At 48.6% G+C, this 27,728-nt stretch overlaps 1 protein-coding gene across 6 annotated transcripts in view; it reads left to right on the top strand.

Annotated features, from left to right (window-relative positions):
- LOC125708613 (cAMP-specific 3',5'-cyclic phosphodiesterase 4D-like) overlaps positions 1-27,728 on the top strand; it is a 58,725-nt gene that overhangs the window by 13,884 nt on the left and 17,113 nt on the right. The window contains exons 1-2 of one of the 6 annotated variants that reach the window (XM_048976293.1): positions 13,740-16,359; positions 26,982-27,046. The exons of 2 other annotated variants lie outside the window; for them this stretch is intronic. In XM_048976293.1, the coding sequence (XP_048832250.1) occupies positions 26,988-27,046 (59 nt within the window). In that variant the 5' untranslated portion in view covers positions 13,740-16,359; positions 26,982-26,987. Of the gene's footprint in view, positions 1-9,483; positions 9,825-13,739; positions 16,360-24,720; positions 25,380-25,546; positions 25,740-26,981; positions 27,047-27,728 lie in introns of those variants that run through there. 3 more of the 6 variants (XM_048976291.1, XM_048976287.1, XM_048976292.1) reach the window with 3 other exon arrangements.

The following is a 27,728-nucleotide window of genomic DNA, read 5'->3' as shown; positions in this document are numbered from 1 at the left end:
CTGCAGTATTGTCCACATGTGGACAAATGCAGATGACGTATTCCTTAGTGAGATCTTATCACACCAGTAATTACTCCTGCAAGACCATTCAACCCTCGGGGAGATCATGTCAGGTTCCAATTACAAAGCGATCTACAGAAATCATGTTATCTCTCCTGATATGTGCTGTAAATCTGATGCTTCCGATTAGCCGCGAAGCTCATTGTTGCCCTGCAGGAATCGAGTTCTTCCTTTGGGCATAGTTAAGATATCGCCGTAGCGATGACCTCAGCGCCTCAGGTTTCCCAAGGTCGAATAATGCAGAAGACGGAGCGCCAGACCCCTTGGGAACAGTCAGGAACAGAACACCGGGGCTTTGCGGAAGAGCAACCAGACAGCGGCCAGTTCCTGCAGTTTTATCTTTACGTATCACAGCTACGGCTGATTTTTAATGTGGTTTCACTTTGTCTAAGTTAGTGCATGGTAGACAGTAAACAATGAGACATCTATGTACAATTTTATCTTAAGTAATCACTGAATGTTTTTTTTATTAGTTTTTTACCCTCTGTATTAGGTATTGATATAGTTAGTGTTTTTCAAAACAAAGGAGACGGAACACGGGACACAGAACACAAGACAAGGGAGACGGAACACGGGACACAAGACACGGGAGACGGGACACAGAACACAAGACACGGTAGATGGAACACGGGACACAGAACTCAAGACAAGGGAGACGGAACACGGGACACAAGACACGGGAGACGGGACACAGAACACAAGACACGGGAGACGGAACACAGGACACAGAACACAAGACACGGGAGATGGAACATGGGACACAGAACACAAGACAGGGGAGACGGAACACGGGACACAGAACACAAGACACAGGAGACGGAACACGGGACACAGAACTCAAGACAAGGGAGACGGAACACGGGACACAAGACACGGGAGACAGGACACAGAACACAAGACACGGGAGACGGAACACGGGACACAGAACTCAAGACAAGGGAGACGGAACACGGGACACAAGACACGGGAGACAGGACACAGAACACAAGACACGGGAGACGGAACACGGGACACAGAACACAAGACACGGGAGATGGAACACGGGACACAGAACACAAGACACGGGAGACGGAACACGGGACACAGAACACAAGACACGGGAGATGGAACACGGGACACAGAACACAAGACACAAGAGATGGAACACGGGACACAGAACACAAGACACGGGAGACGGAACACAGGACACAGAACACAAGACACAGGAGATGGAACACGGGACACAGAACACAAGACACCGGACAAAGAACACAAGACACAGGAGATGGAACACAGGACACAGAACACAAGACACGGGAGACGGAACACGGGACACAGAACACAAGACACGGGAGACGGAACACGGGACACAGAACACAAGACATGGGAGATGGAACACGGGACACAGAACACAAGACACGGGAGACGGAACACGGGACAGAACACAAGACACGGGAGACGGAACACGGAACACAGAACACAAGACATGGGAGACGGAACACGAGACACAGAACACAAGACACGGGAGACGGAACATGGGACACAGAACACAAGACACGGGAGACGGAACACGGGACACAAGACACGGGAGACGGAACACAGAACACAAGACACGGGAGACGGAACACGGGACACAGAACATAAGACACGGGAGACGGAACACGGGACACAGAACACAAGACACGGGAGAAAGAACACAGGACGCAGAACACAAGACACAGGAGATGGAACACGGGACCCAGAACACGGTTGGGGATGCCAACATGATTTCATAAAGTCTGCCTTTTCCCACCAGGAGCTGCCGTAGCACACAGCATTGATTTCATCAGAGCCCAGTCTCACAGCTTTAATCTGGCCCAGACGGTCAATCCACGCCCACCGGCAGCTAACATGAGTGTCATTGCCTGTGGCCTGGTGTCTCAATCGGCCCATTCACAGCGCCTGGCCCCTTTCCGATTTGATCAATAGTGGCAGATTTGCGCGGGATAGCACCTGACAGCAGGCACTGCATCCCCAATCAGCAGGTAATGACAGGATCGGTGAAGGAGTGGCAGCCAGCTACAGGAGACCTGCTTTGCCTGTCTTGCCATGCTGTGTGATACAGGCTCCCTGCCGAGGACAGCGGTGGCAGGGTTAGGGTAGCGATTAAGGGCAAGGCACTGAAACCCGGCCTCCGGTAATGTATGCAGCTGAAGGTCTTTCTGGAGGAAGGTGCACGCTGTACAAAGGCAGACTGGCCATGTGCCGTTTGCTTGTCAGAGATGCTGCTTCCAAACACACGGTGCGATGGCTGCAAAGAATTACAGTTCCACTCAGAAAATTGGAAACGGAGAAAACATGTGCCAGTGATGCATGGCAGACACAGTAACAACCGACTGTCTTTTCCTGTGCATGTACCGGCACAGAAAGTCTTATAGAGACAGTGCTGAGTGGCAGACACAGTAACAGCCGACTGTCTTTTCCTGTGCATGTACCGGCACAGAGAGTCTTATACTTAATTGCAATAATTATACTTAACTGCAGACCATCTTTGTCTGTGTGTGTGTGTACTGGCACAGTGACGGGCACCCTGCCTTGGCTTGTAACTTCTCATTAGTGCTGTTATGGTTCTGACCTGAGCAGGGCTACAATCATCACTCATCTAGACGTGTCATGTGAAGCGCTTTCTCAGGAAACCTGGGACACGGATCCCGTGGTCTGTTTTTCACACGGTGCATTGTTTCATCCGTTTAATTCACTGCTGCTCGGTAACATCTGTTGCCACATCTTAATGGGGAACGTGACACGCTGACACAGAGATCTAATCATGCGAGCGCGCGTGTGATTTTTCTTATTAACCACACTGCAAAGCCGACGACCCCCTTCTAGCCCTTTCGTCAGGCTGACACAGAGAGGCTATCCTTCCCTTTAAACCTATTTAAAATAAGTGGCTCAAAGGTGGATAGTGACACCTCCAGGGTCCCAATCAGACTGTGTGTGTGCGTGCGTGTGTGTGTGTGTGTGTGTGTGTGTGTGTGCGAGCGGCTGAATAAGGAGCTGCACCCACTGCTGAATAAGCTGAATGAGGAGCTGCCCCCATTGTTGAATGAGCTGAATGAGGAGCTGCACCCACTGCGGAATGAGCTGAATGAGGAGCTGCACTCACTGCTGAATGAGCTGAATGAGGAGCTGTACAAGAGGGTGGGAGCATGTAGTGAGGGCTACCCTCTCTCAAAGGCACCCACATGTAGTAGGTCAAACCCGTAAATAGAAAGTGCCATACCTGAGCTGCTGTCGTTATATACAGTAGGAAGCCCTCTTCGATGCTGGCGTCCCTCAGGCGGGCTGGGGCCCACAACTTGGTATGCAGCAGCACCACTGCCTGCACAACCAGCACCAATGCCTGCATCCGCAGCAAGACAGGTGGCTCACAGCAGGGCTGAGATGAGACAGGTAGACCACAGCAGGGCTGAGGCGAGGCAGGCGGACTGCAGCAGGGCTGAGGCGAGGCAGGTGGACCACATAAGGGCTCAGACGAGACAGGCAGACCACGGTAGGACTGAGACGAGGCCGGTGGACCGCAGCAGGGCTGAGGCGAGGCAGGTGGACCACATAAGGGCTCAGACGAGACAGGCAGACTACGGTAGGACTGAGACGAGGCCGGTGGACCGCAGCAGGGCTGAGGTGAGGCAGGCGGACCACAGCAGGGCTGGGCCGAGGCAGAGGATGAGCTGCTATGTGGCTGCCCCCTGCACAGGCCCCCGACTGCCCCCCGCCAGTGCTGTTACAGGCAGGACTAACTAGTCAGCTTCGGTAGCATGGGTTCCAGCAGGTGGCACTGACAAGCCGACTAGCCTGATTGCACCACAGTCAGCAGGATCCACTCAGGATCCAGCCCCATCACGGTACTGCTGCCATGGCTACGCGCCTCACACGCAAACAAGCACAGCCTCACACCCTGAGCCAGCAGGCTTGTGTAGGTGAGGGCAAACAGCACCGCCCAAAGAGTGCGCTGGGTGATGCAGAGATGCTCTTCATGCTCTGTGTGGTATGTAAAACTGAGGGCACATGGCTTTCATTATTAAAAATATTCCATCAATAACAAAAAAGATTTAGTTAGCTGCAGACCAGCCAGACTGCCCATGCTGACACCTATCCACCGGTAAAAGCACCTACAATGAGCACATGAGCATCAGAACTGGACCGTGGAGCAATGGAAGCAATGGTGACATCATGTGGGCGACCAGGTACATTTACCCTGGGAAGAGATGGCACCAGGAGGCACTAGGGGACGAAGGGAAACAGGCAGGAAGATGCCTTTGGCAGAAATGATTCAGGACTGTTTTGAGGAGCATGAAAAAGAGTTTAAGGTGTTGACTTGGCCTACAGAGTCCCTAGATCTCAGTCTGATCGCGAATCTGTGGGAAGTGCTGGACAAAGAAGTCCGATGCATGGAGGTCCCGATTCGGATTCTGTGCAGCCCTAGCAACGCAAAAGTTGCAGCCCCAGCAAATTAATATCCATTAAGTAAGCATGACCTGATGACCTTGTGACACTTTGGGGAAATGCCCCTCATTGTACCACAAAAAAGTCAATCTTATTGCAAGCTATGATAACAATGGTCAAGACACTGGGGTTATTAACTAGCTAGTTAAATAAAAATGAATGTATTTAGAGATATACACAATGTATCAGTTAACATATCATTTGTTAAAAATCAGGATGTGTCAGTCTTAGCTAATATTGCCTGTAATATTAGCTAAGACTGGAGGGGGGGGATTCTCCCTTATGCCACTGAAAATTTGAGTGTGTGTAACAGCCACATGTTGAGCATTGTGGGCCCGCTGCTGGTCACAAGGGGGCGATTTTGAGTATTGTGGCTCTGCTGCTGGTCACATTGGAGTGATGTTTGGGAGGATTGGGGCTCCACCGCCGGTCACAAGGGGGCGATGTTGAGTATTGTGGCTCTGCTGCTGGTCACATTGGAGTGATGCTTGGGAGGATTGGGGCTCCACCGCCGGTCACAAGGGGGCGATGTTGAGTATTGTGGCTCTGCTGCTGGTCACATTGGAGTGATGCTTGGGAGGATTGGGGCTCCGCCGCCGGTCACAAGGGGGCGATGTTGAGTATTGTGGCTCTGCTGCTGGTAACATTGGAGTGATGCTTGGGAGGATTGGGGCTCCGCCGCCGGTCACAAGGGGGCGATGTTGAGTATTGTGACTCCACTGCTGACCATGGTCACCACAGTTTGGTGCAATTTTGGTACAGTGGGGAAAACTGCATTTGTTTTGAAATATTTTTTTACTAAAACTTCAAATACAAACACAATCAGGAACAGTTTGCAAATGTGTCCGGCGTCAGCGTTTCTAAGTAACAAAACCTGAGAGACACTTATTTGCACATCGTAAAAATAAATACATAAAATAAAACTTCAAAGATAAGACTGCATCATAACATTCATAAGGAACTACATCCTGTGTTCTGTACTACCGAGTATGGTTGCATATCCGTAGCGATAGACACCTCTACAGCCTGAAATATTTCTTAGCCTGAATTTGCTGGCAAACGTGCCTTAAATATCACAGGGAGACTAACTTGTAGGGCCGTTTCTGACTTGCTCCAGTCTCCAACACTCGTGCGATGTCATCCAAAATGAGCATACTGGATGTACTTGCAGCCACATATCCTAGTTTGGTATAACTGAGCCAACAGACAGTCTTGGTCTTTTCAGCTGCTCTCTCTTTTGAAGTCCTCTCCTGTATACATGTCCAGGCTGACATAGGCCAATCAGACGTGTTACGGCTGATTGGTGGCTGGCATCCTGGGGGCCGGCTGATTGGTGGTGGGCATCATGGTGGGACAGCTGATTGGTGTCTGACATCATAGGAGCCAGCTGCAGGCGCTAAATAAATTATTGTGGTTTTACAGCATGTTTTGGATAGCAAAAGTGACATAGGCCTTGGTAGGGATGCTTAAGGAATAAAGCATATTAGTGAATAAAGAATATTAATGAAGAGGAAATACGGAATTAAGGAATAGGGAATGCTGACTGCCAAGCATTTCTCAGTTGGGAGTGGATCATGCTTCGGGCCACATCCAGAATGCCAGAAGGAAGCCCTCCTCTCCACTTTCCACCAAGTCTCTACAAAGACTCCACCATCTCTGCAAAGACTCCACCATCTCCATAAAGCCTCCACCATCTGCATAAAGCCTCCACGATCTTTGCAAAGCCTCTACCATCTCCTCAAAGCTTACACCATCTCCATAAAGCCTCCACCATCTTTGCAAAGCCTCTACCATCTCCTCAAAGCTTACACCATCTCCATAAACCCTCCACCATCTTTGCAAAGCCTCTACCATCTCCTCAAAGCTTACACCATCTCCATAAAACCTCCACCATCTTTGCAAAGCCTCTACCATCTCCTCAAAGCTTACACCATCTCCATAAAGCCTCCACCATCTTTGCAAAGCCTCTACCATCTCCTCAAAGCTTACACCATCTCCATAAAGCCTCCACCATCTTTGAAAAGCCTCTACCATCTCCTCAAAGCTTACACTATCTCCATAAAGCCTCCACCATCTTTGCAAAGCCTCTACCATCTCCTCAAAGCTTACACTATCTCCATAAAGCCTCCACCATCTTTGCAAAGCCTCTACCATCTCCTCAAAGCTTACACCATCTCCATAAAGCCTCCACCATCTTTGCAAAGCCTCTACCATCTCCTCAAAGCTTACACCATCTCCATAAAGCCTCCACCATCTTTTCAAAGCCTCTACCATCTCCTCAAAGCTTACACCATCTCCATAAAGCCTCCACCATCTTTGCAAAGCCTCTACCATCTCCTCAAAGCTTACACCATCTACATAAGCCCTCCACCATCTTTGCAAAGCCTCTACCATCTCCTCAAAGCTTACACCATCTCCATAAAGCCTCCACCATCTTTGCAAAGCCTCTACCATCTCCTCAAAGCTTACACCATCTCCATAAAGCCTCCACCATTTTTTCAAAGCCTCTACCATCTCCTCAAAGCTTACACCATCTCCATAAAGCCTCCACCATATTTGCAAAGCCTCTACCATCTCCTCAAAGCTTACACTATCTCCATAAAGCCTCCACCATCTCCGCAAAGCCTCTACCATCTCCTCAAAGCTTACACCATCTCCATAAAGCCTCCACCATCTTTTCAAAGCCTCTACCATCTCCTCAAAGCTTACACCATCGCCATAAAGCCTCCACCATCTTTGCAAAGCCTCTACCATCTCCTCGAAGCTTACATCATCTCCATAAAGCCCCCACCATCTCTGCAAAGCCCCCACCATCTCCATAAAGCCTTTATCATCTGTGTAAAGCCTCTGCCATCTCTGTAAAGTGAATCAGTCCTCTCTGCTCCTTTTAATGTGTCTTTGTGCTTATCCTCAGAGGCTGAAATGGAATTCTGGAATTCATGTTATCATAACCCATCTAGCTATCCTGCAGTTAGTTACCGTAGCATAGTTTTCAGCAGTGCTCCTCTGAGAACTTCTCCTCTTGTTTTTGTTTATATGAGCTGTGCGACCGCAGGGCAGCTGCTGTGTGTCATGACCAACGAGCCGTTGATTAGTGCAGGATGGCATACGTTACCTCGACCCGGTGAAGTGCTTTAAGGTCTTTTTGTGAATGACCTGAGATGTAACGGGGTGATCTGTGAGAGCCTCATGGAGCTTCACCCCTCTGCAACCTTTTAGCTCTAGAATCCCTGACAGTGCCTCTCATTCTTCTCTCCTCACAACCTTCAGCCACTTCTCACAGGGATCTTCTTGGTAGATTCAGCCACAGAGAAGGTCACCTTCAGACTCTCTGGGTCTTTTATCGGTAAAAGTATCATGCAAGCTTTTAAGGAGATGGTAGAGGTTTGATGTGCTTCAAAGGAGAGCAGATATTAAGCTTTGCATCTGAATTAGTGCAGCGATATTAAAAATGAAATCATGTTGGTATCAAGAAATGAAAACATTGTGTCTGTGATCAGAAGGTTGCCAGTTCATGCCCAACCTCTGTCATCTGCGGGTCCTTCAGCAAGGCCCTTAACCTCCACTCCCTATTCTGATGACACTCCTCAGGGCACAGGCACTCCGGCGTTTTGCTCCCTGCGTTCCCCCAGGCATTTTGATGACACACCAGAGGGCACAGGCTCTGTGTGTGTGTGTGCCTGCCTGCCTGTGTCTCTGTGCCTGTGTTTGTGTGCCTGCGTGCCTGCCTGCCTGTGTCTCTGTGCCTGCCTGCCTGTGTCTGTGTGCCTGTGTTTGTGTGCCTGCGTGCCTGCCTGCCTGTGTCTGTGTGCCTGTGTTTGTGTGCCTGCGTGCCTGCCTGCCTGTGTGTGTGTGTGCCTGCCTGCCTGCCTGTGTCTCTGTGCCTGTGTTTGTGTGCCTGCGTGCCTGCCTGCCTGTGTGTGTGTGTGCCTGCCTGCCTGTGTCTGTGTGCCTGTGTGTGTATGCCTGCCTACCTGCCTGTGTCAGTGTGTGTGCCTGTGTGTGTCTTTGTGTGCCTGTGTGTGTCTGTGACCTCATATATGTTTGTTTGAGGAACATCATCATGATGGCGAGTGATGTCATTTTCCCGCAGCCCTTCCTGTAATATGCTAGATGTTAGATGTTAAAGATATGATGGCAGTGTGCCAAGCCTGTCAGTTTCGCACTAGTAAGAACTCACGTAATTACAATAACAGAAGCCAGCTGCATTCCAATGTGATTTGGGTGCCCGTACAGGTCAGCAGGAAAGTGGAAACTTGTACAAAACAATTTCAAAGACATTTAAGATGTTAAAGATATTTAGTTTTTATTTATTTAGATATTATATTTCTAATGGGAAGGGCGATTGATACCTGTGCTTTGGTGAGACAGACTGCTGTGCATGTGAGACTACAACTGGCTCCTGTTCTCGGGATGAATTCCAGGGCCAGGGTCCTTGTGGAGCTATGAGGTCTTATTTGTGAGTCCCAGGATTAAAAGATGATGTTTTAATAAGCAGTCCCTGCAGGTCAGTATCTCAGCTGCTCCTTTTCAGATTTCCCGTTTCTGTGCTGAGGTCCTGCAACATGTCTGGCAAGAGTTTGACTTGGAAAAAGTGTGGAAAAGACGTTATTTCATGGATGAAATGTGGGACATTAAAGCAGAATAGTCACAGAAGAGAGAGGGGAGAGGACTAGCAAATGACTGATCGCACTGATAGAAGTGATAGAAGGAGGAAACGTTTTCTGTGTTAACTCACACAGCCGTCCTCAGCTAGTTCCTCTCTTCCCCGAGGGGGTGGGACCTTTGCTTTTGTGGCTCTAACTCCCCACAAGTCAGCCTGCCATATTTAGACTGGGCTCAGGAAGAGTTTTATAGTTATGTAAACAAAGTCGCTCTGCGAGTGGAAGGTATTGGGCCATATCAGTGTTTAAGAAGCTGAACAGAGCCACGTTGCTTCCAGAAGCAGAAGGCTGGCATATGAGTGTTTCTGGATCTCTGTCAGGCACCGAGCTGACAGGGGAGGCTGCGTTTCTGAGCATGAGTCTGTCCTCCCCTGGGGAGACCGAGGAGTCCTTAAGGTGCCGAGGAGAGCACGGAAGACTGGGACAGAGAGGCCTTGGAGCCATGAACGAGCAGCTACAAGAGGAGAAGGCTGTGCCCAGGACGCAGCCCGTGAAGCTGCAGGCCAGGTCTGGTGGGGCTTCCCCCAAGATGTCCCCCCGGAATTCCCCGCGGAATTCCCCTCTGATTTTCCGCAAGCTGATGATGAACCGCAGCATCGCTCTGCAGCGCCGATTCACCCTGGCGCACACTCCCAGGTATGGTGAGGCTGCCGCCGGCACCAGGACCCTCTGGATATGGGCTGGCATCGCAGCTGCCTGTCTGACCCACTTTGTCCTCTCCACTTCAATCTTTTCACTTATCTGAAGCTCTTCTGAAGACTCTCTTCCATTCGTCTGCCTCATTTTTTCTGGCTAATATTTGGCCTCTTAGGCCTTTCCATGGTTATTCCCTTGTGCTTCAGGCAGTGTGGGGACTCACTCACTGTGAATAAAGTCAAACCTTCCAAAGATTTGGCACTATTCTATACTACTTTAGTCTATACTCTACTATACTCTATACTGTACTATACTCTAAGGTGATGCAGTGTTAGGACAGCATGCATTCTCTCCAAGATGCAGGCATTTTTAAACCAAGTTCAGAGTGTGGCTCCTGTCAATGGTTGCCTTTGTTCTTGTCTGCCTGCTCATGAGGTGTCCGTGCACTGCACATCATGCCTGCATCAGGTTGTTTGGGGGGGCAGTGTCATGCGATTGTTTTGGCCTAAATTTACCCCTTTAATCAGATGAGTTTGCCGTCCAAAGTCTCGCTGGAAAACAGTTCCCCTTCTTGCTCCATTAGCCCCTAGCTTGTCATCCACAAGCCCTGGGGGGGTGCGACGTGCCAAAATAAACCTGCCGCCCTCTGATGATCCCTCCAGACAAACAGCACTTCAGATATGCAGCAGATATTACGGGGTACGGAGCAGGAGGGTGGTGCAGGGAGGTGGATTCCCCCAAAGGCAGGCCCTAAATACTCCTACTTGGTTCACACACCCAGCCTTTCATATAATTTATGTTTACCCTCTCAGTGTCACACTTCTTACTGGACCTCTCACTTTCCCTGTAAACACTGATAGGACACGCATCCCTCCTGGTTGGAACATCTGTTTTCTTCCACATAAATACCTGTTCATGTTTATGTGAAACTGGTAGCTGATACTTCAGTGTCACACGCACTAGCCGTCCCCTTTCCATGCTGTCCATCAGCTTGTGGGGTGTCGCATTTATTTTTAAGTTCCTGTCGCTCTAGTATTACATTTAGGGTGAAAACCCACATCCTGCCCATAGCCAATGTTCTCTAGTCAGCTTGTGAAATGCCAACTTACAGCCTGTTGTTCTCAAGCCTGGTCTCCATTTCCTCACATTGTAGCTTTTTGGGGTTCTTAATTCTTAAATTTCATTACATTTGCAGTCATTTAAACTATGTGTTTTCTTTCTCACTCAAAATGTATTTTACTACATTTATGTAAATTAGAAATTTGTATAAGTAATTTATCATTTGGTCAAGGTCGCTTACCAGCATTTTTTTTTTTTTGGCTTAGTCATTCCCCTGTAAAATACAGCAGTGTGTGCTGTGTTCTTGGCAGGATTGTTACTCTCACACTTAGCTGCAGGGATGTTGTCTCTGGGAACATGAACCTGGAGAGCTGACGAGGTGAGCAGGAGTCAGACCGCAGCCAGCTGGAGCGGCCAGGTCCAGGAGCGAAGGCCAACAATGAAACGTGCAGGATGCATTTATGTTGGATGTCCAGTTCTTGACTTCATTAAGGCAATTAGCTAAGGTGACAATAGATGTGGTGTCATTAGGCGTAACCAAAATTTATATTTGGCATAGGGGTGATAATGCTGTTTTCTCATTATGCTTCCTAATGGCAGCATGTAGAGAGAAAACAATAAAGGACCGAGCACTAATCCCTGTGGTACTCCATATTTGACTGGTGACATTGACAATGCAGTACAAATATCTGACACTTGAATGTATTGATAACAATTAGTCAAGTACGATTTAAACCACTTCAACACCGTTCCACACAACCCAACCTCAGATTTAAGTCTTTGAACTAATGATCAACCATGTCAAAAGCAGCACTTAGGTCCAGAAGCATTAGCAGCTGTCAGCATGCCATTGTTATGTCATTTACGACAGGGCAGTTTCAGTGCTGTGTCCCGGATGGAGCCCGACAGGAAACAATGCAGTATGTTTTGTAGTCTCCAAGTATGAATGAGATTGAGCAGTAATTATCTTCTCCAGAACTTTTGACAAAGATGGTACGTTACAGATAATTGCTGAGCTCCTGTGGATCCAAACTTGGTTTCTTCAGTAGTGGCCTGATTACTGCTACTTTAGCTTGGTCAGGAACATCACCTGATAACGGGGACACATTCATTATGGCAGTTTTAGGTCTTTAGGTCTTGCCAGAACTCCCAGGGATTTTTTTAAGAAGCTTAGTGCGGATCATTAAGTGCTTCTGATTGGCTGGACTTCTCAATAAGTGCTTCTGATTGGCTGGACGGCTCACGTAGTTCTTCTGATTTCTTTGTTAATTTTCCTTGTTTCTGACTTTGCTTCACACCCCGGATTCAGGTTCTGATGCTGTGAACATGCGACCACGACTCTAAGCTGAAGTTTAATTGTGCCGTCAGACTTCATTGGAGGTACTTTCTGTGTAGATGATGCAGCTCATTTGATCCGCCGTACAATCTGTCCTAATTAAGAGCTCAGCTGGAAGAGCAGCCGGGCTGCCCAGCGTGAGACTGGGAGGAGCTGCAGGCAGGTAGACAGCTCCTGGCTTCTGCTACTGAGTGCAACATTAAATCTCTGCCTTCTAAACACATTTGAACTGTTGGCGAATGTTAACTGAAGTTAATTGAGATAGTAAATATTTAGCTAAAGGGATAATGAGTAAGCTGAGGGAGTTCATGCTGAACGAGGGCCTGAGTCCATAAGCGTTCATTAGTAATTCTTTAGGTCATTTATTACTGGTGTGTTACCGTTCTAAGGAAATGTGTCTAGGTGTTTGAAGGTGCCCGCTTTTGTTCTGAATGTGACCCAGTTTCACAATCATGGACTGTTTGTTGTTTAGTTTTCAGAGCAAAGACAGAGGCAAAGATTCCTACATGTGTGTTCCGGTCATCCGGGCAGTTCATGCGTAAGACTGGTGCTGGACCTCAGAACCGAATGCCTGTGCACCCTTTTTGGCTGGAACTGTCTTGTTCCTCATGTTCCTCAATAAGGCCTTTCATCTTACAGGGCTGAAAAAGTAGAAAGCTTTACTGTATGTTAGGCACAGATCTGTATATAAAAACAAATGAAACAGATCGTTGGTAAAAAAAAAAATAGCAAAGATTCAGGCATGACGAATTCGGGAGGCAGAATCGCTGCCGGCACCGCTGGTGCGCACCTGTTCAGTGGGTGATGTCTTCACTTACCTAAGAGGCATCGATTACTGAGATACACACACAGCAGCATCTCAGGCTTGCTGTGAAACACCTTTCATTTCTCTTATTCTCAGTTTTTAATGTTGCACCTCATTATAAAGGTGTGAGAAGACTATCACAGTGCGCCCACTGTGTGAAATGCAGCCCCTATGCATTATGGGAAGGAGAATGATCCTCGGATCTTGGGTCTGTTCATATTGGCACCCAAATATGAAAATAAAAACATTTTTTTCTTTTGTTGTCTGCATGATACCTTGGTGCTGTACATCTGCGGTTGTTTGCTGTTCTGAGATCCACATCTCCTGTAAAGCACTTTAAATGGCATCGCCGAGGAATCCGAATCTTCTCTGTTCAGTGTTTTGTAGCAGTCAGCTGGTCTTGTTGAGTGTTGCTCCAAGAAGCAGGCCTTTTGTAGACCTTTTAACGCCACTGGTGAGTTTGTCTGACGCGTGACAGTAAATGTATCCTTGTAGGCTGAGACAGGAGCTCAGGGGAACCATTTGTTTAAAAAGCTCCTGTAATACTGTGTATACTTGTAGTCAGCATGCTGAGATACTGTGTACAGTAAGGGATTAGGGTTCGGGTTCGGGCTCAGTTACAGCCAGGAGCCATGGTGACTGGGGGGGGGGGGGGGGGGGGGGGCTCACTGGGCCATGGCGTCTCACTGCATTATGTACATGAATCAGTCCCTGCTGGATTTTGCAGAGTATCTTTGTGATTTTTGTGGCCAAAAGTGGATTTTGCAACAGCTTTTTTAAAGGAAAATTGTAACTTTAGATTTTTTTTAAGAGCTACCAGTGAAAGAATATCCATCCATGTTTTGTAAGTTCTGCTTGTCCTTTTCAGGGTCATTGAGGGACTGGAACCTATGGGTGCAAGGAAATGAACAGCCCAGGATGGGGTGCCAGCAGCATGGTTTTGGCTGGGGAGGGGGGGACTTAAATACCTGCATAAATCCCTTTGACAGCATGGTGAGAACATGCAGACTCCACACGCATGGAGCTATGGCAGGGATTTGACCCCTGGTCCTAGAAGTGTGAGGTGTCTGCCCACTGCACCACCATGTCGCCCCTCCCCGTGAAGACATAGACACAGACACAGACATAGACGCAGACACAGACATAGACGCAGACACAGACATAGACGCAGACACAGACATAGACGCAGACACAGACATAGACATATGTACTTTGTATATTTCATTTTATATCACATAATCACATTTCAGTGCTTATTTTTATTTTTCTTCTGAATTCAAGAACCACGTGCCTCAGTCATGATATACAATGTATTTGCAGTGGGATGGACACTGTGTAGTTTTACAGCACGCCACCAGGGGGCACATCATTTCTAACTTAAAATTTCAGAATTAACAGAAGGACATAAAAAGTGTTCTCAGTCAGGAGCAGTACTGCTCGAAGCCCATTTGCACCCTTGGCAGATTTCACCCCGGTGCCCCGTGTCCGAGATAAATCGAAATGGGCGTTCTAAGTGGGCACCCCCTCAGAAGATAGTGCCCCAACTGACAGCCTGTGTCGCCTAATGGGTCTATTCAGGCTAAACATGTAGCTATTTATGTCCTTATGACCAGGCAAAAGGAGTAAATGCAAATCAGCTGTCTTTCAGATACATTAGTCGTGGTGGAAAGACAAAGCAACATGTCAGCTCCTCGCGCTTGAGGACGTCTGACACTGTCATGCATGTGTTTGGCCGGCTTTTGGTGCACATCCCCTTAAGTACTCTGCTCAGGATTCCAGCTAGCAGTCCAGAAGCCCCAGATTAGCCTTAAATGTTAAGATTTTAACATAAATATGGTGAAAAGGCAGAAGAGTGTATGGAAAACTTGGAACGACTTTTAGCATTTACCTGCGTAACATCTTCGCAGAAACAGCTGACTCTCGGAGCCTTGATAATTTTCCGTGTCCATGGACAAGTGTCCAAACACTCCATAAATGTCAAACAAAAGAAAACCAGGAGAGAATAATGCCCCCTCCCCCCCCTGCGGGATAAAGACAGCCGGGGACCACATTTATGATTTTTTTGCAGATTTTTTTTTTGAGCCAATTTATGAGCCAACTGGGAAAGTTTGATGATGATCAGGGACGATGTGTCCTTACCCATATCGCCTCCATTTCCCTGTGGACGCCATGTTTATACCATGTAAGTGCCAGAGTGAGGCAGATATTTCGGCTCAGAAACCTCTGGAAAGCCAGGACACGTAATGAGTCTGCCGGTAACTGTTCCCATTGAGCAGTATGAAAACATGACACTTCCCTCGTAGAGGAAAGGGTTAAATGCTTGGCCCTGTTCTCAGGCCCGGCCCTGTCCCGCTGTGGGGCGTGCAAGCCCAAGCCTCACGTGAAACCGCGTGCATCTAACATGTCAGGCCCAGCGAGTGCAGGCAGGCAGGCAGCACGGGGAATCTGAGCGCCAGGGGCGTCCCAGGACAAGTCGGGACACCCGCGGAGCAAGGGGGAGTCGCCACATAGCGCCAAGTCGAGCTCCTCACAGCCTCAGACATGCACTCTTTTGGTCCATTTGCCTGCCTCGGACCTGATTTCTGTTGCTCCTGAATCTTCCGAAGGGAATAAAAACTGGCTATTGAGGATACATTAACAAAAAACTTGCATAAGCTGAGTGTGATTTTAAAGGGATCTTACCCTAAATTACACAGGAGTTTCCTGTTTTGCAGGAGTCACATAAAAGTGCTGTGCATTCTGCATGTCAGTCTGCATGTGGAGCGAAACCGCCGGGAAGATCTGCTGATAGTAGCTGATAAGAACTGGGATAGTGTTTCCCCTCGGCCCCCCTGGGAACGTCTTCCAGGGTAGAAGCTGCTCACCCTAGGAGGTGACGTTCTCTCGAGCTCTGCTCTGCATGGAACCTCCAAGCATCATCTCTCCAGTTTTTCGGACCATCCTGCCATGGGAAGAGGTCACCTTAAAGGCTCCACAGAGATGTGAAAGGACAACTTCAGAATTTAGGGAAGGACAGAGAATATCAGTTTGAGAATTTGAATGGGAGCCGATTAGCAATCCTTCTGATTATGGTCCAGTGTGGGATATCACTGCAGCTCTGTTCAGCCATGTTGTGAAGATCGCTCCTCTGGCTGTGTCTCTTGGCTGACAGGCCCTGGGGCAGCATGCCTGCTGGGCCCAGAGGACGTCATAGTGCCACACCTTCAAGGTGCATCGTCGCTGTTACTGTTATGGTTGCCGATACGAGATGTAACTATGATGAATAAAGACAGGAGCTTCCCCAGGAAAACGATGCAGCTGAACTACGGCTCTACGCGGCGGCACTCCTGCATTAGGTAGGTAAACTTCATTTTAGAGCACAAACTGATTGTCCTCTGTGTCTGGGAGAGGAGCTGTTGTAGGTGCTGGTCGTGCGTACAGCGCCCCCTGCAGGGCCTCAAATTGCCAGCAGCATAAGTGTTTTTGACCTGGAAATAAGCTGCATATTGTGACGGGCTGTTTAGCTGGAATCTGTGTGCATCATCCCATGTCTGCCAGAAAATGTTTGCTCTCATTAAGGCTCGGCCACATTGCAGTCCTTTGCAGTGTCCTTCTCAGCTGCGTGGTAATGATCTTCACACTGAAGACCAGCAGTCACCTGTAGCAGTCGAGGTTAACGGGTATCAGTCACCTGGAAATAGTCCTGAGACCAGCCTGTCAGGAATAGGCAAGCTGCGTGTGTGCGTGTGTATGTGTGTGTGTTCGTGTCTATGTGTGTGTGTGTTTGTGTGTGTGTGTGTGTGTGTGTGTGTGTATGAGAGAGAGAAAGAGAGTGATTTACCCCGTTTCCCTCTCTCCCTGGCATGTGATGGATGGATGGATGTATGGATGGATGGATACTCGCTGCCTTCCTAATTCTGGGTAAACGCCCCCATGCTTGTAGTCCCCAAGATGCTTCACTGAGGGGAAAATACCAGCATGAGCCAGTCACAGAATAGGACTCCACTGACAAAAACGCTTAATATCACAGAGTATCATTGAAAGAAACTTTATTCTGGAGACTCAGAATCCAGTGATCCCCAGCTGTGCAAGTACTCAATATCCCCTGGAAATCACTAGCCCCGTGGAGTAAATGGTTAGCAAGCAACATTAGCTTCTCCTAAATTTTTTAGTGGTTTATCTGTTTAGCGTTATGAAATTAAACTTTGGAGTTAGTGAATTAACAGTTATTGAATCTAACTTTTCAGTTAGCTGTGCTGCACACTGCCAGCTTAATGCAGTTAGACCTGAACTGGGCAGCTCAGTGCCGTTTATTGTCATCATCAGCACATCCTCTCACAAACCTCCCAGCCCCCCCCCCCCCCCCACCATTGTCAGGTATTTTTATTGCATCATTCGTTTGCATGTGGCTCCCTGGCAGTTTTGCTGCCGCACAATCCCATTTCAGCTATTGTGGATTTTGCATCTCCCAAGGGTTTCTCTGGATTCTCTGGTTTCCTGCAGTTAGGAGTGTGTCCTTATATGGGCCCATCCAGGGTGGTCACTGTGCTCTCTGGGATGGGCTCCAGTCCCAGAGTGACCCTGACCAAGATAAGCGCTTTGAAGACGGATGGATGTGTTGAAACACTGTAGCCTGGTAATAATGGCAGCTTTTAATCGCATGCCTCAGTATCTCAGTTTGGATGCCAACAGCTTCCAGACGTGCCAGCAACAGGCTCGCATTGAACCTCAAGGAAGTGGCCAAGGATGTTGTGAAGAGTCACTCAAACTGCAGTGAAACCAAATGCATCAGTCAGACTCCAGAAGGTCTGATGCTGAGGCCGGCATCTGCGAGATGCTCTGCTCGGCACTAAGCCAGCAGGATGGTAGGAATTTGGGCACTGTGACCTGGAGCACATTAGGTGGGTAGGTGGCATATTTTCAGGAGGCACTCACTGTCTTCACAGTCCGTTTGTTTAGTCTCACACTGTGGGTTTAAGCTTTTAAATACGAATCGGATACTAAGCGAAGACATCCATCCGTCCATCTAAGAATGGAGGAGGGGGTCGCTGGGCACCTGGCGTACATCGCAGGAAGCAGGAAGAACCCTGGGCAGGGTGACAGCCGTGGTCGGATGCACAGGCTGCCATGGTTCAGATAAACACTGAGCTGCATAAAGCTGCCTCAGTCAGATGTGATTCTGTAAGAGGTGTAAACCTGATCATGTCAGTTTTACTGCTTGTTGTTTCCCCCAGAGAGCATGCATGTTAAACCTCGGCCACTGAAAGGTGATTACAGGGCAAAACTTCTGTTTAGTGCTAAGCGGGGAAGATGCCTGCATCTCCGAGCCACTGCACCGGCTGCTTGGGTTTTATGCTGGGAAGCTTTTCACAGACCAGTGAGACAATATCAATATTTGTGCTGGTGGGACAGGAGGAAATGATTTACATGGAGGCGCGGGTGTTTTAGTGCGAACCGGGGCTCGCAGACAGCCCGCCCCTTTCCCAAATAACTCACTGAGAGTCCTGCCCCCCCCGTGAAGTTTATTGATTTATTGGCATGGCCGCCCAGGGGCATCGCTGGCGATTCTGGGCCACCTGACAGCATGTCACGTTGGGCCTCTGCTGGGGAGTAGATGTTGCCGACAATAGATTTCTCTGTTGTTATGCTGGAACACAAAAACAGAAAATGTAACAGAAGTAAAGACCAGTCAACCAATTATCTTTTATAATTTGAGACATACCTTTAATTCTGGGTCACCTCCAGTCCAGGACCTGGGAAAATATACCTTTTCTTCAGCATGGTGTTGGTTCCGGCAGCTTCCTGTTTCTGTGTTTTTTTCCAGAGGTGGAAACTTCTGGTCCAGAAAGTAAAAATCCAGACAAGGGTTTTGTTTTGTTTTGTATGAAGAGTCACTGTCACAGAGCACACAGCTGGTTGGCTGAAACAAAATCATAGTCTGGATTTATACTTTCTGGACCTTAAATTTCCACCTCTGGTTTTTTTCACAGTAAACCTCCTGCTCGATGGGAGAGTGACCCACCTCCGCCCCCCGCAGGCCTGTGAGCGAACAGCTGCTTGCGCACCAGCAGTGTACAGATGTCTCTCCACAAAGCATCTAGCACCTACACATAAAAAGCAGCTCCTTACACAAAGAACACAAGCACGGCCCGTCTTCTCTTTCCACACCTGTGCTGCTCTGCCTCGGCACATTGCAGTGGCGCATGTTGAATGTTCTTTGAGTTATGTTTAGGTTACAGGCATGGCCTTGACCAGAGAGGTGTCTGACAGCCAAGCTGGTTTAGCTGACTGGGTGAACTGGGTGCACACTGCAGGATAAGCCAGGTGTGGAGCTAAGTCCAGCAGTGTCTCATACTGGAATGTGCCTGTCCCTGCTTTTGATTGCAGCGACTGCCAGCATCTCCCGATTTTCTGTCCTTGAGGCCACAACACTAACTCTGTCTGCCTTGGAGTACTTAAGTATTTTATTCATGCAGTGTACTTTTAGTCAAGATTTTTTTTATTTCACATATTAACTGGAGTTCATTTGATGAAATAGAAAGTCGTGATGGTATCTTTCTTTGAGACTGAGTGACCCCTGCTGGCTGAACGGTGTAACTGATATCTATCTGTGAAGCAGCTTTTGCGGAGGACTGACACTCAGGCCTTTGTGTTTCCTGTGGGCCTGGGGAAGCGTAATTACACAGCTGCACGGCAGCAGTATGTTCTGTTTGTAGGCAGGATTTTGCTTCGCTCATAGTGGGTCTTTACCTTACACAATTGATTGGATCTTTACTCGGTCTGTGCCTGTTTTGTGATGGACCATTTCGCACAGACACGGATTCTGCTTGCGGTTGTGGGGATTGTCAACACCAAATCATAGGATAGACCAACCTGGGTCTACTCTGGCCAACATATACTCTATTAGCTAATTAGCAAGCATAAACTGCACGCACTGCAAAACACAGAACAGTTCCCAGCAGTCCTGTGCTCTTTCCACAAGGGGGTGTAAGAGATCTAGCTGTGCGTTCTGCTTGTGGGAGAGCATTTAAACAACAGTCTTCAAATGACTAGTTTCATTCCTTCTGAATAAGTTATAGTGATAGTGCTGAATGTCCAGCCTGCATCTTCTGCCAGGTTTTATCTTCAGCACGGCAATGTAGATTAATAAATATGTTCATAATTATTAATAATATTTTTAAATGTAACGCAAACATGCTGTGTAGCAGAAAGCTGAATCATGAGTGTTACTCGGGTGCATACGTCATTCAGCTGGTGTTTGATTGGGTAACCTTGCTCAGCTCACAACCCCATTGGCTACAGAGCAGTTATCTATGGTGGTGGGGGGGGGGCACCCACATCACCAGCAGGGGCAGCTGGGCAGGTTGATGATGGACACAGGAGTGTGTATACAACCCCTTTTTCAATGATCATGTTTAAAGTGACCTGTACCCATTTGTACCAGCTGTTTCCCAGAGTTCCTTTCCCCCTGCAGTGCAGGGCATGTGCCTTGTTAGTGATGATATGCTATCCTTCTCTGGCACATTCTGTCGTGGGGTTTCCAGGCTATTTCTTCCATTCAACAAGAGCCAAAACTGAATGAAGTGACAAAGTAATAATATTAGGGAGTCCAGTCACATGGAGAGAAGCTCTCCAGTCTGCCAAACGCCTTCCTGTGGCGGCCAGTTCTGTAAGCACGAGTATGGAGTGCAGGTGGACTCTGCTCTGCTGCCCCCTTACCTTCTGGAGGACAGAGAGAAAGTATCCAGGCTGTGAGCCCTCAGCTGTTGGCTGGCCTTCCCCCTGACACTGCATGTGAGGCTAAGAGGGGAAATGCATTTGTTCTTCCACTTGGAATAGGAAACCAGCAATGCTATCAAGGCAAAGAACTGTTCTGGAAGCCTGTTTTTTGGCTTAACAGTTATCCAAATATACTGAAACCCCGAGAGACTTTCTGGTGCTTGGAAGTGCAAGTGGTCACCTTATATTGTGGTTCACTTCGCGAAATAAAGAGCAATTTGTTCCTGAATGCCTCGCAGTTTTCTACCATTTAGTGGAGGTTCAGCCTGACCGCAAGGCAGATATGAGTGTTTGAGGAAAACTCTGGGTTTGAAACATCTGAAATGCTTAAAGCATCTGAAATGAGATGTCACCCAGGAAATTAAATGCATACTCGTTAAAGAGGCCGCAGAAGCGATTATCCCTGGGAATCTGTGACCTTCCTTTGCATGTGAAATTATCCTGCAGAACCTTTACCCCCCCGGAACAGAACAGGTCAGTGGTGCTGTCAGGGATGAAATTACTGAGTTCCATGTTATGTTGCATAGAATGATAGCATCTGTTTTCCCAGAGTTTTGTTTTAAGGAAAACCATGGATGTATTTTCCATCTTAATGTGAGTGTCTACCCAAAACACTGCATACTCTTTCAGTTGGTCTGCATTGAAATTGAATATGATATGATATAGTTTTATTAATTGTCCTGCAGTCAATTTTTGTCATTTTTACAAAAGAAACGTGTAATTGTCTTTCAGTTCACATCTGCTGTGCTCTCTGGGATAGTGTGAGGCATGCAGTTCACATGTGTGAGCCTTCCTCTCAAGTGCAATTTGTGAGGAAATTTGTGAAAGTATTGCACAAATTGTACACTGAACAAACCATCTCTGGGTGAAGGCTTTCATTGTGACTGAGTGTGTGTGTATTATATTTATATTACATTGTGGGGACCAAATGTCCCCCACAATGTAATAAAAACCTGATTTTTGACATTGTGGGGACTATTTTTTAAATCTGTGAGCAATACAAGTAAAAAACTAGAAATTCCAAAAGTCTCATAGTTTGTGTGGTTACTTATGGTTAAGGTTAGTGCTGGGTGGGGGTTAGGGTCATGTTAAGATTAGAGTTTTCCCCACTGCACTTGCACTATGGAAACCAAAGTTCCACTGGTCTAAAGAGCTGAGGGGGATTGATGAGAGAAGGATGATGAAGAGCTGGCGATTTGATTAATGGCACTGATTCACGCTGGGCTCCCGTCTGGAATTATCGTCATCACACTAAGCAGCTGGATGTGATCTCTCTCACTTCCTCTGTCGAAATGTGTGACTCATTGTGGCAGCATATTGAAAACTGGGCCTGACAGTGCCTAAACCCTCTTTGGTGTTTTCCCAGAGCTGTTTGGAAAACTACCTGCCAAAGTTTGTAGAGAATGATGACTAGAAAGGCAATAATTAGATAACAACGGTTAGTGTGATTGTTTCTGCAGGCAGAATAGGAAGTATACCAGGGTGCAAATTCATTGAAACAAGGTGTCACGTTTGTATGTGGATCGACTGAACGCAGTTAAGACAGACATCTCAGTCACAGTAATTCATGCTTATTGCCTGGGTTCGTATTTTGGACCAGGTTAATTGATAAAAATTCTATGGTAATAACACAGGATGGGCTGCCAATCCATCGCAGGGCTCATACACAATTCATGCCTACGGGAAATCTGGCAACTCCAATTAACCTTAGCATGTTTTTGGACAGGGGCAGCATGGTGGGGCAGTGGTTAGTGCGGTCACCCCCACACCTCTGGGACCTGGGTTCGAGTCTCTGCCAGCGTTCCATGTGTGTGGAGTTCTTCCCATGTTGTTGTGGGCTTTCCTCTGGGAACTCTGGTTCTACTCCCCAGTCCAAAAACACACTGAGGCTAATTGGAGTTAGCAAATTGCCAGTAGGTGTACGTGCCCAGCCCTAACCCCACTCGAGCAGGCCTGCCGGTCTGTGGGCACAATGCCTTCTCTGTCCATCCGCTCAGTCACACCACTCAGCCCTAACCCCACCCGAGCAGGCCTGCCGGTCTGTGGGCACAGTGCCTCTGTCCATCTGCTCAGTCATACCACCCAGCCCTAACCCCACCTGAGCAGGCCTGCCGGTCTGTGGGCACAGTGCCTCCTCTGTCCATCTGCTCAGTCATACCACCCAGCCCTAACCCCACCCGAGCAGGCCTGCCGGTCTGTGGGCACAGTGCCTCCTCTGTCCATCTGCTCAGTCATACCACCCAGCCCTAACCCCACCCGAGCAGGCCTGCTGGTCTGTGGGCACAGTGCCTCTGTCCATCTGTTCAGTCATACCACCCAGCCCTAACCCCACCTGAGCAGGCCTGCCAGTCTGTGGGCACAGTGCCTCCTCTGTCCATCCGCTCAGTCATACCACCCAGCCCTAACCCCACCTGAGCAGGCCTGCCAGTCTGTGGGCACAGTGCCTCCTCTGTCCATCCGCTCAGTCATACCACCCAGCCCTAACCCCACCTGAGCAGGCCTGCCGGTCTGTGGGCACAGTGCCTCCTCTGTCCATCCGCTCAGTCACACCACCCAGCCCTAACCCCACCCGAGCAGGCCTGCCGGTCTGTGGGCACAGTGTCTCCTCTGTCCATCCGCTCAGTCACACCACCCAGCCCTAACCCCACCCGAGCAGGCCTGCCGGTCTGTGGGCACAGTGCCTCCTCTGTCCATCCGCTCAGTCACACCACCCAGCCCTAACCCCACCCGAGCAGGCCTGCCGGTCTGTGGGCACAGTGCATCCTCTGCCACTCAGCGTCCTCTCTGCCCTGTTGACTGTGCAGACCAGCTGGTCCCAGGTCGCTGCATGTGTGTCCATATGACAGCTTGTTTCAATTAATTTATTACTACAGAAAGGGGTTTGTTTACCTGCCAGGACAGATCAGTGGCCCCAGTGGTTTAGTCGTTGGTCTGAGCTGTGTGACTTGAAGACGCTGCTTTTTTCACACACGCCTCCTGAATCATTCGGTTTTTCATTTCTAGCTCTTAACCTCTGACCTTATGCTGAATATAAGCAGTCACTCCTAGTCATCAGCTGAGCGTAAACTGGAGTTGCGTGGAGGACGTTGTCAGTAATGGCTTATCTGATCTGAAGTCATTTCCAGGAAGCGGTGAATACTCTCCTAATGCCACTCTTAGTGGTTTATACGTCAGTGGCATGTGAAAATAATTTCTCCCTCCACTTTACTCTACAAGACCCCCTGACGTGTGTGGAAAGGATCTGCTGGTCTAACCTGCTGGGCTAAATATTTATAAAGATCCCCCGATGTCATCATGAGGTCTGTCTGAATCAGTGGGCCGGACTTGGGAACATTAAAAAGTCATGATGCTTTTTAAACTTAGAATAAAATGAAAATTCTGCTCCAAGTGGAATATCTGTTCCTTATACTGCCATAAAAATATGATTCTAATATGATTTTGACATTAACTGTTTTGCATTTGACACATTTTTCCTTCAGTTTGGAAACTGAAGGAAAGCCGCAGTCACTTGTGGCCATGTTTGAGTAAAATCTCTCAATTTTTTACTCGCTGGCAGAGTTTTGAGTCTAAATTTGCCCTGAGGAATGAAACATTTCAAGCATGGAGCTTTTTTTCCAAAGGTTCCAGTTTCAGGGATTTAATTGAAGTGGAGCCTCAGATGGTCCTGATTATATTTGTTTTCGTGGTTCTGAGTCTGTGTGTCTGACTCCGCTAAAGGGTTAACGCTGGAGCCATTCTGTGCTGCGGCTGCCTGGAGGCCCGCCTCTGAACCGGTGACCTCACGTCCCAAGCGGGTCTGCTTACACGCACGCACACAACCACAGGCATGGCACTGCGCCGGCGTGTCTGCCCGCGCAGGCGAGAGACCGCTCTGCTGCATGGCTTCAGCTGTCAGGAAACTTGAAGGGGGGGCGGGTGGGCCGAGCTAAGGAGAGGAGATGAGAGGAGACGAAGGCGCTGACTGAGAGAGAGTGTGAGCATGCGAGCTGCAGCGGGGCTGACAGTATGGCTGAACGCACGGTGGTTTTCAGGCACGGCTGGACTGATGGGCAGGACACTGGTACTGCTGGACTGACGGGCAGGACACTGGCAAGGCTGGAGTGACGAGCAGAACACTGGTACTGCTGGACTGACGGGCAGGACACTGGCAAGGCTGGAGTGACGAGCAGAACACTGGTACTGCTGGACTGACAGGCAGGACACTGGCAAGGCTGGACTGACGGTCAGAACACTGGCACTGCTGGACTGACAGGCAGGACACTGGCACTGCTGGACTGACAGGCAGGACACTGGCACTGCTGGACTGACAGGCAGGACACTGGCACGGTGCTCCTCCCCGGAGCTTCCCTGATCAGCCTTCCTCTTAGTTTTTAGCGCTGCAATTTGAGCTGCTCCTGACGAGTTTGCGAAGCATGCGTGTGGTGACAGGCTCCCCACTGGAAACGCCGGAGCCAGCCCAGTATGGGGGAAGTGGCTTTTTTTGACAATAATGGGTTTCCAAAGACCGGGACGCTGAAGAAGAGGGATGACTAGCGTGACGGACGATCTTCCCCGAGAAGTGAGGAGGAGCCTCAGCTTCAACGCCATGGCCATCACCGTAGGCACCGCCGGCTGCCTGCACTTCGCTGCACTCTTCATGTTGCTTGTTGCACGTCACTCTCAGATGTACTGCTTAGCTGGGTCAGTGATGGGGACTGCGCTGTGCTTCACAAAACTCTGGACGTACATAAGGAAGAGGATCAACGTGCGTTAGTGTCCCCGCAGTGGTCAAGAAGAAAGACGGAGGAGAGAAGAGGAAGGCACAGAGAGAGCAGAGGAAGACAGGAGAGAAGATGAGTTTGCCAAAAAGCTCCTTATTGCCCCTTACTGACTGGGCCTTCAAAGTGCCGAACGGAAGCATGTTTGGCTCTCCGCGTGCGGTCAACCGGCCCATCGACATCGTGCAGAAGCGTCGGCGGTAATGTCACCCGCACACCGCCATTCACAGGTCCCCCTCCGGCCCGGTGCCTTGGAAAACCAGTGCAGAGCTTCTTTATCACCCACGTGTGTGATTGTGTTTGTACTTTTAGATGGTCATAGACAGGAGGCACTAATGAAGTGTGGGAAGCTCTTGTGTTATTTTCTTTTGGGAAAACGTTGCGTATGGTAAATGGTAAAAGGCTGCAGCAGTGAGTATTTCCTCAGGGTTTTGGTTAATCCAGAGCATAGTGCTTCACACAGGCAGCTGATGTCCAACTTGAATACAGCCAGCCTGTGATCCATCAATGCACATCGTCAGTTCCAGCAGCAGACAGTAAATGAAAGTGTTGGGCATCGTAGTTCATCTTGAGTGTCGATCCTGTCATGTGATCCTGGCCAAAATGCGGGACAGCTTTCTGACCGAGAGGAAGGTCAGCAGTGTGAGCTTCCCTGGGCTTTGCTCAAAGACATAAGCACCATGCCATGCCTTCTTTCGTCTTGGCCAGTATACTCCAGGGAAGCCAGGGCAGAAGGAAGAAACAAGATGATGGTGAGTGGCTTAGGCTTAGTCTCTTATAGACATGCTATAAGACCTAACAAAATAAGGTTTGGCAACAAAGTGGTGTGGGAGCCTGATGACAAACAGGAGGTGGTGGTCCTCAGTGGTTTGAGCGTCTAATCCAGGCCCTAGGCCTTGTTGTTGCCTAGCTATAGCCTCAGACGTCTCGCTGCGTATCCTGCATGATTTCCTTAAGCCTTTGCGGAGGATATTAACGTCTGTTTGGTGAATTGTGAGTGGTGGCCTGAGTTGTAACTGGAGAAATCGATTCTTTGTGCATTGAGTTCCGAAGGTGACTGTTTGTACTGGCAGAGAGATGATACAAATTGCAGTTTGGATTTTCATCCAGTGCTAATTGCTTTAATACAGTTTTTTTCACGTTGTCTCAGGACTTCATCCCCACATTTTCCTCGTCTTTTCTGCAGTTTTTTATAGACGCTCTTCATTTGCCAGCCTGTTACAGATGCTTTTCATTAGCTAACACGATGGCAAGTAACTGATGACATTAGATGAGCTGTCGGGCCCTGCGTGTGGGTTGGGCATTTCTCTCACGGTTCTCTCTTTGTTTAGGCTTAAAGCTTGAGGACTCTTTGCCACAGAAGTAACTGTACTGAATGCTTTTGGTGACTTTCTGCTAATCTAGCCATTGACACAAAGGCTCATGAGGGGTTTTACCTTTAGGGTTTAATGACAGTGGTGACTGAGGAGAGACCTGCTGGTGTCAGGATACTGAAAACACCCCGACGGTGAGTGATGAGCCGCGGCACTTCTGACAGGCCCTGCAAATGGCTGAGGATTTCTGTATCCTTCCGCCAGACTGATACTCTGCACTAGGTGTGCTTTGCGTGGCTGCGACAGGCTGTGAGATACCTGTTGCTGCTAAAGTAATTGAAGGACAGTTTAGAAAAGACACAGGAATCCTCCATTTAAAAGACAGACTTTATGGTAGGAGCGGAGAGTACAGACCACAATAACGATGAGATGGTTTATGTGCTGTCAGGGTATGCTGCCTGTGGAATGTTCTTTCACCCTAATGATGTGAACGAGGTGGGCAGAGTGTACACTGCAAGAAGATCATTCCTTAAATCTTGCCGTATTTTAAGTTAATATATCAAGGAGGGGTTTGTATGCTGGCCCAGCTGACAGTGGCGGTTGTGTTTCAGTTTGTCATGTCTCACCGATTATACTGTCAACCTCCTCCCCTATCCCTGTCCTCCTCTTACCCACCTCCCCTCTTCCCCTCCTCCTTTCCTCCTCCTCATTCTATCCTCCTCCCTTTCCCTTCTTTCCCCTTCTCCCCATACTCCTCTCCTGCTCCATCCTCATTCTACCTACCTTTTCCTTTCGCCTCCTTATGTTCTCTTCCTCTCTCCCTCCTCCTCCTTCCCCTTCTCCCCCTACTCTTCTTCTCCTCTTTCCCTGTCCTTC

The sequence above is a fragment of the Brienomyrus brachyistius genome, chromosome 15 (genome assembly GCF_023856365.1).
Source record: "Brienomyrus brachyistius isolate T26 chromosome 15, BBRACH_0.4, whole genome shotgun sequence".
Taxonomy (NCBI): Eukaryota; Metazoa; Chordata; class Actinopteri; order Osteoglossiformes; family Mormyridae; genus Brienomyrus; species Brienomyrus brachyistius.
This window is presented reverse-complemented; position numbering and strand designations above follow the sequence as displayed.